Raw genomic sequence first — 11,884 nt, 5'->3', positions numbered from 1 at the left:
TATATTACAGATACACGGGCAATCTAGCCCAAACTCTTCGTGCAAGGCCGCTTCAGTGATCTTCCACATGTAATCTTCTAAGCCCATCTCCCTTACGGGCCATCTCCTGATTTGGCCAAAATCTGGTGATAGCAGTTTTGCACCTGATTTCTTTGTTATCTGCCAACTACACAAACAGGTGTTGCTTCCAGTGTTGGAAAACATGAGCGAAGACCCAATTGTGAAAGTGAACCACTACTGGTTGCTTGTTCTCAACATCAAAGATAGAAGATTCGAAGTTCTCGACTCTATGAGGACAATAAATGATAAAAAATTGGGCCTGCTTGTGAAGAATCTTCAGGAAGCAATAACATCTCTATGGAATGAAGAGTACCCAAAATCACGCATCAAGCTGGAGAAGTTTGACCTCAGCGACATTTTTGTTCCAAAGCAGAAAACTAAGTAAGCACATAAAAACACTCATTCAGATAACTTGCTTTTATTAGCATCTAAGTTTTGCTCCTACTGCACATCTAAGTTGCTTTCCAGTAGTAGCCAATATGTTCTTATTTTGCTTCACCTTACTGTGGACACCCAAGTTGCTTCCAGCAAGTACATTTTTTGTTTCACTGGCAACAACTTAGTTGCTTCTATAAGAAGGTTTCCATAGTTCAAATTTAACACCAATTTGCTTTTCAATTTTTACCATAGTTGCCTACCTTTTTTTTGAGCTAAGTTTGCTTGTGTGCAACTTCTCCTTACCTTAGTTGCTTCTGAACAACGCCTTTTTTTGCTTCCTCTCAACAGTGTTAGTAGCATCTAAGTTGCTTACTCAGCATCCTTAAAATAGTTTCTGCGGGGGGTGAAGTACTTGTACTGAAGTAGGCTAAGTTATTTTCTTTTCCCATATAATATAGGTTGCTTCTTACTAGCTTCATAAAATTTCAACTGGACTCCTTTTCCAAATACATCTAGTTGTTCGAAGCATAATATTTAAGTTGCTTAATTTAGTTTTGTGCTAATTTGATTCACTTGTTCTTCTGTAACTCATATAAATTACTTGCTCGAATACATAACTTAAATTCCCACTTTTTTTCTCGCAGCAAGGATTGTGGTGTCCATGCACTTATGAATGCTGAGCACTGGACAGGAAGGTCTCTCCCAAACTATGGAGGGAAGAACATATCAAATATTAGGAAAATCATGACTCACACATGGGTTACTTTCATCCACAACACCATCGACTGGAGGAAAGCTCTCAAGAAGAAAGGAAAATGATGTATATTCTCTCCTTCTAACTACTTGCATTACTGAAATTCAATTTGGGAAGCACAAATTACATTGCAGTATTGAAAATTCAATATTTCAAGCACAATTACATCTTATAATTGTAGACTGTGTCATAAGTTGTTGTGTCTTGCAATACTATCCGATCTTACACACACAGAAAAAAATGACCTTGAGCAGACATAATTTAAGTTCATCCTTTCAGAGAATTTTCGCACGTTGCTGAATTATGTCCAGGCAAACCACACAACGTACACATAATTGTTCTTTTTTGCTTGCAACTCAATCCCACCAGGGTATCGATTCTTCTTTCTTCCTTTTGTATTCGACCTAGGAGGATCAAGAATAACCATAGCTTCTTCACTTGCCCCAACCATGTGACTTGCCTGTTGCACATATGGAATGTCGGACTCTATGCTTTTCTGCTTCTTGTTTGGACGACCTTGGCGAGTAGGGGCAGACGGTGCAGACTGTCCTTGCTGGGAAGTTGCTGGTGCGGGTTTAGTTGTTGGTGGCACATCACCTGTAGTATGTGTTGTTGGCACATGCCCTGGAGCTGACCGAGGTGCCTGCTGCCTGTTTGATGTTGTAGGTGGAGGTACTGGTCGCGTTCGGGTAGGCCCTGAAGATGTTCTCTGCTGCGTAGTAGGTGCTGAAGTAGATGTCCAATTAGAATTAGGATTTGCTGACTGTTCAGGTGCTGAAGTAGTTGGTTTCCTCTTCCTTTTTACCTTGTTTAGTTGTGCAAACTCAGTTGTCATTTCTCTGATGTGTCTACGAGTAATAGCATCATGCTGGTCTGATGCACTTGCTAGTTTAGCCAAAGCAACAAACTTAGTTGACAAGTTTGCAAACCGCAATTTCTGCCATGATTCTTCAGGCATAACATCATCTTGTGCTGGGACAGTTGGCTGAACCACATATTCCAATGCAGCTGGAGTCCACCTTCATAATATGTATTGATCTGGTATAGCATGAACACCAATATGCATAAACACTTTTAAGACATGACAACATAGCAAACCGTCACGCTCAAACTTGCAGCACTCGCAGTTGAATTGCCCACCATTAGCATTAACCATGTAGTACCTTCCACCATAAGGATAGCACTTCTCATTGTTAGGAACTAGCTGGTACAAATTATTGCCCTGTGGTTGGACATTATAACAGCCAATGAGCGCGAACTCCTTCCTGAACCGATGGTAGATGGGGCGTGTGTACACAGCCAAGGCTTGCTTCTCAATAGGGAACGACGACCATGGATCTGGCTCAAGCTCATCCGTGCGGAAATCATTGTGGCCCTCCTTACCCAATATCCGTTGCTGTAGCTTCTCATATTGTTTAACAAAATGCTTGATTGAGTTGTGAGGGTTGATGTAACGTTTTAGAACAGCGTTAAACCCCTCACTCCTCTGAGTTGATTGCAAAAATGGGAAGAATCGATGTCTGTAGTAGCATGGAACCCAGAATTTTGCATACTTCTTCAACCATAAAAATGTTTCATGCTCAGCTAAATCCCACTTTGCAATCATCTCTTCCCATCTTGCTTCAAATTCATCCTCACTCATACTTTCATTGATGCATTCATTGAAGTCTTCAGCCAAACCAGGGTGCCTACCCAGGAATGGCCCGAGCTTCTCATTTGCTTTCTTCAGAACGTGCCAGCGACAGTTGCGGTGACAAGTGTCAAAGAAATCTTCTCTGATTGCATTCCTCATAGCCTGGTCCTGGTCTGTTATAATATTTGTTGGCTGCAAACCATGCATAGCATCAAGGAACTGGGTGAAAAGCCATGTAAAACTCTCCTCTTTCTCATCCCTTAGGAAACCACAGCCAAGCATGAAGGACTGTCCATGTCTGTTTATCCCAATAAATGGAGCAAATGGCATATTGAACTGATTAGTCAAGAAAGTTGTATCAAATGACACACAATCATGATATGCTTCTGTGTAAGCCTTCCTTGCAGCACTGTCAACCCAGAAAATGTTTTCAACCCTGTGCTCTTCATCAAAATAAATTCGAGAGTAGAAACCCGGGTCCTTGTCCTTCAACTCTGCAAAATAAGCCACTGTCTCAGCAATGTCCCATTCCTTCTCCTCCTTCCTCAAACTTGTTCGCAGATTTGTTATAGCTTTTGGATCATAGGGGACGAAACATTCTTCACCATAAAAAGAAGACATCACTATCATCATACGCCCAGTTTCTAAGTTGCAGTCATGTAGGCATTTCAGGAACTCCCTTTCATCTCTAAGTATGCCTTTGTGTGATCTGAGGTACTTTGTCAGTGAAGGTTTCACAAGCATGGGGTGATTGTGTTCTGCAATAAATTATGTCACTTCATATTTGTTGTTAATCAACTTCACACACATTTTTGCTGAACACTTGGTTTGCTTTATTTTTTCCCTTTTCCGCTTAACTCCTGCAGATTTTGGTTTCTTGGACGGTCCAGCTTCTTCTCCATCCCCGTCTTCATCATCTAGCTGGACAGGGCTAACCTCTTCTACAATTTTGACTCTCTCCTCTTGAATTTGCTCTTCTGTTTTCGGTGCCCGATACTTGTTGCACACAAATTGTTGCTTCCGCACCACCTTAGTGAAAGGTTGCCTCAGTGATGTGTTTGATTTGATAGAAAACCCCAGTCTTTTGAGTAAGCATTGTAGTGCTCTCTGGCACCTTCGATTGTGTCAAATCGCATACCAAGGAAGGATTCTTGAGGACTAGATGCAACTTCTTCATTAGGAGCAACTCCATTAGCACCATGATCCGCCAACTCAGGGTTAGAAGAACCAGAAAGGGTTGTAGTAGGCATAGTCGTTGTGTTGATGTTTTCAGTGCTAGGATTTGCTGGAGGTGGTGCTGCATTGAATTATTGCCCTCCACCACTGTGCACATCAGAGTCGCCACCTTGTCCACCATGCTCAGCAAGGAGTGGGTCCTGAGACTCATCGACAACCTCCGTCTGGTCAGCTTGAGTGCAGAAAAAGGGGTCACTGCCATTTATTCCTGCATCTTCCATGTCGACATCGTCTAGTTCTAGGTTCAGGTCCAAACCACTCATCTGCAAAACAGAAATTAATTTCATTTGTTTGTAAGTAAACTTAAAAACTTTGTTTATGGATGCATCTAAAGTTGCTTCTCTAATTCATCTAAGTTGGTACACTAACGCCATCTAAGTTGTTTTCCCGAATTGCATTTTTGATTCAGATCTGCATGACATAAGCTACCAAAGTTTATGTTTGTCACCACCATTCACACCTTCTCACAAACTTGCTTTTTTCAGGTACTGGAGGCTAGCATGGACCAGATCAAGTGTCAAATTTTGCTTCATCGATCAGCCACGGAGAAACGGTGCAAACCCTATGTAATTAGCACTATGACGGAAGAAACTTTTGCTGAGCATCTCAAACGGTAGCTAAGTCGATCATTTTACTGCTTAGCTTTGTCATGTGACAATACTAGTTCTTGTTGAAACATAGTTTGTTCGTCGGTGAACTGGTTGTCTTGATGGTTTCGACAAACTAATGGTACCTAATCCTACTATAGAACCTTCCCAGTACTATGTGACCATCTAAATGCATTGCTACTCCTTCCCATTTTTTGTGGCTTATTCTATGGTTAGTATGCATCAGATCATCTAAATTAGTTGCTTGCAAGGTGTTGTCTTGAGTATAATCTGAACTGAAAAGCAACTACCTTGAGAATCCCACCAAGTTATAACAGGTTTGTGCCCTCAAAGTTGAGTTTTTTTATCTACATGTGTCCAGTTACAAGTTTATGCTGCTCTTTCTATGATATACAAGCCTTTTTTGCATTTTTCCATGAATTTGTATGGATGAGGAACATACTTATGCATCAGGAAGCAATTCTGTGATTCAATAGTTGTCTTTTATGCATCAGGCACTACTTGGTTCAGATGAAATGGATCTGACCATGTAGATCTGGTCTTTGTTTGTGTTTTTGCTCAAATTGTGTTCTTTTTCTGGGAAGAAAACTTGTAGATCTGGTTGCCAGGTTCAAAAAGGTTGAATAAAATATAGCAAAGAGGAGATGGGAGGGGGGAGGTAAGCATCTTTGCAAATCTAACCTTGTTTGTCCAGCCTCTGAAGAACTTGCTTTTAGTTTGCTGTCTTTGTGCTGACTGCAATGGACATTTCTGCTGGTACTTGTTTTCTTTGTGTTGACTGCAATGGAGATTTGAAGGGAAAGGGAGAAGAAGTTGCAGGCTGGGGAGGAACAAGTTGTAGGCTGGCTGTGGAGGAAGAACTTGCTGGCTTTTTTTGGAGAGGAAGAAGCTGCAATGTTGAAGCTGCAATGGAGATCTGGATGAAGGAAGAAAGATCTGGAGGAGGGATGGGGAGGAAGAAGAGAGAAAGGAAAGGGAAGGGAGCGTGCAGCTGTACAAGGAAAGGTAAGGTAAATAGGGGACGGGAGGACGGTGGGCCCGACTAGATTTTGGCGGGATTTTGTTGGGATCCGGGCTGGGGGGGTCCAGTTTCCTTTTCTGGAACTGTTTGGTCGGACGGGGGTGGGAGGAAGGGACACTTTCCTGTTAATGGGCCAGCCCATTTAGTACGTGGGGTCCACCATATAGCAAGTGGGCCGGCCCAACAAGATAGTGGGCCGGGCCAAAAACACAGGTGGGTCCCACTTTCCAGTTAAAGGGCCGACCCATTTAGTATGTGGGGTCCACCATATAGCAAGTGGGCCGGCCCAACACGCTAGTGGGCCGGGCCAAAAACACAGGTGGGTCCCTCTTTCCTCTTAAAGGGCCGGCCCATTTAGTATGTGGGGTCCACCATGTAGCAAGTGGGCCGGCCCAACAAGATAGTGGGCCGGGCCAAAAGCACAGGTGGGTCCCACTTTCCTGTTAAAGGGCCGGCCCATTTAGAACGTAGGGTCCACCATATAGCAAGTGGGCCGGCCCAACAAGATAGTGGGCCGGGCCAAAAGCACAGGCGGGTCCCACTTTCCTTTTAAAGGGCCGGCCCATTTAGTATGTGGGGTCCACAACAAAAGCAATTGGGCTGGCCCAACTAGTTAGTGGGTCGGCCCAGTAGTTGGTGGGGTCCACCTTATAGTAAGTGGGCCGGCCCAATTAGAGTGTGGGGTCCACCGTAAATCAAGTGGGCTGGCCCAATAAGTAAGTGGGCCAGCCCGTTTAGTTGCTCTTTATATGCCGGCATAATAGGCGCTTTAGGATTTTGCGGGCCGACACATATGTGATTTTGGTTAATTGGGCCGTTTAAGGGATGGGAATTCGTGTTTTAGATACTGAGAATATTTACGCAGCAATGATTTCTGTCGGATATCCTCACTTACCACAAGCAACAAAGAAAAAATGCGCGAAAGAACTATAAAAACTAACTAAATATTACATCAGCTGCACGGCTTTGAAAAAATATTACAGAACCCAGAGAAATTGAATGGTAATTAAACCTAGCAATACAATGAAGCGATCCGGCAATCTTTTAAGTTGTCCATGCAGCACCTATATCTGAAACAAAGACATTACAAGTTAAGACATCAACAATGGAAAGGCAAAGACACTACAATATTGTTTGCCAAAGAATTTGGAACTCATCATTTCGTCGTTATAACAAGATCATTGTAATGCGCACAATAAGCAAACAAAGAGTGCATGCCGCATACCAACAGCCAATATAACAGAGCATGTTAGAATGAAACAATAGACTTACTACGTCGAGTCCCATGCAAACCAACATGTTCGGGGAGTACAAAATTGGCATGAACAACATAGTAGCAAAGCTATAAATTTTGTAACAACGACTGAGCAAGATGAAGTTATGATGGCTACATCTACGAGCAGTGGAATGTAAACCAAAAATAGAAGTTACGATGGCAAAAGCTAAAGAGGAGGGAATGTGAACCAACATGTGCCAAGTGCAATTACTTCATTTTGGCCGTGAACTAAATAATACTCCTGAACTTATAGTGAAGGGGATGCAAATCAAGATGTTTCGGGATATAAACTTGTAATGAGTAACACATAGAGGATAGTTAATGCTGGAGCTTAGGATGGACCAGATACAGAATATAGTGGGATCACCTGTGAACTTGTATAAGAGGGAATGCAAACCAATATGTTCAGCATTCCATATGTGAGCGTCATGCCAAGTCAGAGAAACAAGTCAATAATGCAGCTTTTGAAGAACAAGATGGCACGCAAAATTATTATCTAGTAGTATGACAAGTTTATTTGTACTACAGGCTAGATAGCAGAGTGATAGCATGCCAAACTAAGTCCTTACTTTGTTAGCTTACAATGAACTAGATACAAAACAATGGCATCACCTGTAGTACAGGGAATGCAAGCCAACATGTTCATGGAGTAAAAAATTGGCGCAAACAACATAGTAGCAGGCCATAATTTTTGTAACAACGACTGAGCAAGATAAAGTTATGATGGCTAGATCTACAGAGCAGGCAATGTAAACCAAATATAGAAGTTACGATGCCAAAAGCTATAGAGCAGGGAATTGATGTCTACGCCCCCTCCTTTTCCTGTAGACAGTGTTGGGCCTCCAAGAGCAGAGGTTTGTAGAACAGCAGCAAGTTTTCCCTTAAGTGGATCACCCAAGATTTATTGAACTCAGGGAGGAAGAGGTCAAAGATATCCCTCTCATGCAACCCTGCAACCACAAAGCAAGAAGTCTCTTGTGTCCCCAACACACCAAATAGGTGCACTAGTTCGGCGAAGAGATAGTGAAATACAGGTGGTATGAATAAGCAGTAGCAATAACACCGGAAAAGTGCTTTGCCCAGGACAGTAAACAAGCAGTAGTAACACAGAAAGTAGTAACGCAAGATAAAACAAAGCAAACAAGCAAATGATAGCGATATTTAGGAACAAGGCCTAGGGATTAGACTTTCACTAGTGGACACTCTCAACATTGATCACATAACAGAATAGATAAATGCATACTCTACACTCTTGTTGGATGATGAACACATTGCGTAGGATTACACGAACCCTCAATGCCGGAGTTAACAAGCTCCACAATTCAATGTTCATATTTAAATAACCTTAGACTGTACGATAGATCAACAACTAAACCAAGTACTAACATAGCATGCACACTGTCACCTTCACGCTATGTAGGAGGAATAGATCACATCAATACCATCATAGCAATAGTTAACTTTGTAATCTACAAGAGATCACAATCATAGCATAAACCAAGTACTAACACGGATGCACACACTGTCACCATTACACCGTGCAGGAGGAATAAAACTACTTTAATAACATCACTAGAGTAGCACATAGATAAATTGTGATACAAAACACATTGCAATCATAAAGAGATATAAATAAGCACTTCACTATGCCATTCATAACAGTGAATAAGTATTCTGTGAAATATAGCCTAAGAGACCCACACGGTGCACACACTGTCACCTTTACACACGTGGGACAAGGAGTCTCCGGAGATCACATAAGTAAAACTCACTTGACTAGCATAATGACATCTAGATTACAAGCATCATCATATGAATCTCAATCATGTAAGGCAGCTCATGAGATTATTGTATTGAAGCACATAGGAGAGAGATGAACCACATAGCTACCGGTACAGCCCCGAGCCTCGATGGAGAACTACTCCCTCCTCATGGGAGCAGCAGCGGTGATGAAGATGGCGGTGGAGATGGCAGCGGTGTCGATGGAGAAGCCTTCCGGGGGCACTTCCCCGTCCCGGCGGCGTGCCGGAACAGAGACTCCTGTCCCCCAGATCTTGGCTTCGCGATGGCGGCGGCTCTGGAAGGTTTCTGTGGGTTTCGTCGAACGTATCAGGGTTTTCGCGACGGAGGCTTTAAATAGGCGGAAGGGCAAGGTCGGTGGACTTCTGGGGGGCCCACACTATAGGGGGGCGCGGCCCCCCCCCCCTTGGCCGCGCCGGCCTAGGGTTTGGTGGCCCTGTGCCCCGTCTCTGGCGGTTCTCGTGTGTTCTGGATGCTTCCGGGCAAAATAGGAACCTGGGCGTTGATTTCGTCCAATTCCGAGAATATTTCTTTACTAGGATTTCTGTAACCTAAAACAGCAGAAAACAAAGAATCGGCACTTCGGCATCTTGTTAATAGGTTAGTTCCAGAAAATGCACGAATATGACATAAAGTGTGCATAAAACATGTAGATATCATCAATAATGTGGCATGGAACACAAGAAATTATCGATACGTCAGAGACGTATCAGCATCCCAAGCTTAGTTCTGCTCGTCCCGAGCAGGTAAAACGATAACAAAGATAATTTCTGGAGTGACATGCCATCATAACCTTGATCATACTATTTGTAAAGCATATGTAGTGAATGCAGCGATCAAAACAATGTAAATGACATGAGTAAACAAGTGAATCATATAGCAAAGACTTTTCATGAATAGTACTTCAAGACAAGCATCAATAAGTCTTGCATAAGAGTTAACTCATAAAGCAATAAATCAAAGTAAAGGTATTGAAGCAACACAAAGGAAGATTAAGTTTCAGCGGTTGCTTTCAACTTATAACATGTATATCTCATGGATAATTGTCAACATAGAGTAATATAATAAGTGCAATATGCAAGTATGTAGGAATCAATGCACAGTTCACACAAGTGTTTGCTTCTTGAGGTGGAGAGAAATAGGTGAACTGACTCAACATAAAAGTAAAAGAATGGTGCTTCAAAGAGGAAAGCATCGATTGCTATATTTGTGCTAGAGCTTTGATTTTGAAAACAAGAAACAATTTTGTCAACGGTAGTAATAAAGCATATGTATCATGTAAATTATATCTTACAAGTTGCAAGCCTCATGCATAGTATACTAATAGTGCCCGCACCTTGTCCTAATTAGCTTGGACTACCGGATCATCGCAATGCACATGTTTTAACCAAGTGTCACAATGGGGTACCTCTATGCCGCCTGTACAAAGGTCTAAGGAGAAAGCTCGCATTGGATTTCTCGCTATTGATTATTCTCAACTTAGACATCCATACCGGGACAACATAGACAACAAATAATGGACTCCTCTTTTATGCATAAGCATGTAGCAACAATTAATTTTCTCATTTGAGATTGAGGATATTGTCCAAAACTGAAACTTCCACCATGGATCATGGCTTTAGTTAGCGGCCCAATGTTCTTCTCTAAAAATATGCATGCTCCAACCATAAGGTGGTAGATCGCTCTTACTTCAGACAAGACGAACATGCATAGCAACTCACATGAAATTCAACAAAAGGTAGTTGATGGCGTCCCCAGTGAACATGGTTATCGCGCAACGAGCAACTTAATAAGAGATAAAGTGCATAAGTACATATTCAATACCACAATAGTTTTTAAGCTATTTGTCCCATGAGCTATATATTGTAAAGGTGAAGAATGGAAATTTAAAGGTAGCACTCAAGCAATTTACTTTGGAATGGCGGAGAAATACCATGTAGTAGGTAGGTATGGTGGACACAATTGGCATAGTGGTTGGCTCAAGTATTTTGGATGCATGAGAGGTATTCCCTCTCGATACAAGGTTTAGGCTAGCAAGGTTATTTTAAACAAACACAAGGATGAACCGGTGCAGCAAAACTCACATAAAAGACATATTGTAAACATTATAAGACTCTACACCGTCTTCCTTGTTGTTCAAAACTCAATACTAGAAATTATCTAGACTCTAGAGAGACCAAATATGCAAACCAAATTAAGCAAGCTCTAGGTGTTTCTTCATTAATGGGTGCAAAGTATATGATGCAAGAGCTTAAACATGAGCACAACAATTGCCAAGTATCACATTATCCAAGACATTTTAGCAATTACTACATGTATCATTTTCCAATTCCAACCATATAACAATTTAACGAAGAAGAAACTTCGCCATGAAAATTAAAAGCTAAGAACACATGTGTTCATACGAACCAGCGGAGCGTGTCTCTCTCCCACACAAGCATTTATTCAAACAAAAACAAAAACAAGAAACATACAGACGCTCCAAGTAAAGTACATAAGATATGACCGAATAAAAATATAGTTTCAAGAGAAGGAACCTGATAATTTGTTGATGAAGAAGGGGATGCCTTGGGCATCCCCAAGCTTAGATGCTTGAGTCTTCTTGAAATATGCAGGGATGAACCACCGGGGCATCCCCTAGCTTAGACTCTTCACTCTTCTTGATCATAGTATATCATCCTCCTCTCTTGACCCTTGAAAACTTCCTCCACACCAAACTTGAAACAAACTCATTAGAGGGTTAGTGCATAATCAAAAACTCACATGTTCAGAGGTGACACAATCATTCTTAACACTTCTGGACATTGCCCAAAGCTACTGGAAGGTAATGGAACAAAGAAATCCACCCAACACAGCGAAAGAAGCAATGCGAAATAAAAGGCAGAATCTATCAAAACAGAACAGTCCGTAAAGACGAATTTTAAAATGGCACCAGACTTGCTCAAATGAAAATTCTCAAATTTAATGAAAGTTGCGTACATATCTGAGGATCACTCACGTAAATTGGCATAATTTTCTGAGTTACCTACAGAGAATTTTGCCCAGATTCGTGACAGCAAAGAAATCTGTTTCTGCGCAGTAATCCAAATCTAGTATGAACTTTTCTATCAATGACTTT

The 11,884-nt window shown here is 41.8% G+C and overlaps 1 protein-coding gene across 1 annotated transcript; it reads right to left on the bottom strand.

Annotated features, from left to right (window-relative positions):
• Positions 1-1,785: 1,785 nt before the first annotated feature.
• Positions 1,786-3,569, bottom strand: LOC127332195 (protein FAR1-RELATED SEQUENCE 5-like). The gene is made up of 3 exons (XM_051358470.1): positions 2,305-3,569; positions 2,017-2,211; positions 1,786-1,918 (listed from the first exon to the last, which is right to left on the bottom strand). Exons 1-3 carry the CDS (start codon positions 3,567-3,569, stop codon positions 1,786-1,788), a joined length of 1,593 nt encoding a protein of 530 aa, XP_051214430.1.
• Between the last annotated feature and the right edge of the window lie 8,315 nt (positions 3,570-11,884).

This window comes from Lolium perenne, chromosome 1, assembly GCF_019359855.2.
Source record: "Lolium perenne isolate Kyuss_39 chromosome 1, Kyuss_2.0, whole genome shotgun sequence".
In the NCBI taxonomy this organism is placed as follows: domain Eukaryota; kingdom Viridiplantae; phylum Streptophyta; class Magnoliopsida; order Poales; family Poaceae; genus Lolium; species Lolium perenne.
The sequence above is the reverse complement of the archived record's forward strand: the minus strand, read 5'-3'. Positions and strand labels throughout refer to the sequence as shown.

Bases quoted from the DNA above. Each gene is read 5' to 3' on its own strand.
- LOC127332195 (XM_051358470.1), bottom strand. From the start codon at position 3,569: ATGCTTGTGAAACCTTCACTGACAAAGTACCTCAGATCACACAAAGGC. The intron at 2,212-2,304 runs GTTTGAGCGTGA...CATATTATGAAG, and splicing joins TTCAACTGCGAGTGCTGCAA to GTGGACTCCAGCTGCATTGG. The intron at 1,919-2,016 runs GTTTGCACAACT...CATCTACTTCAG, and splicing joins ATCAGAGAAATGACAACTGA to CACCTACTACGCAGCAGAGA.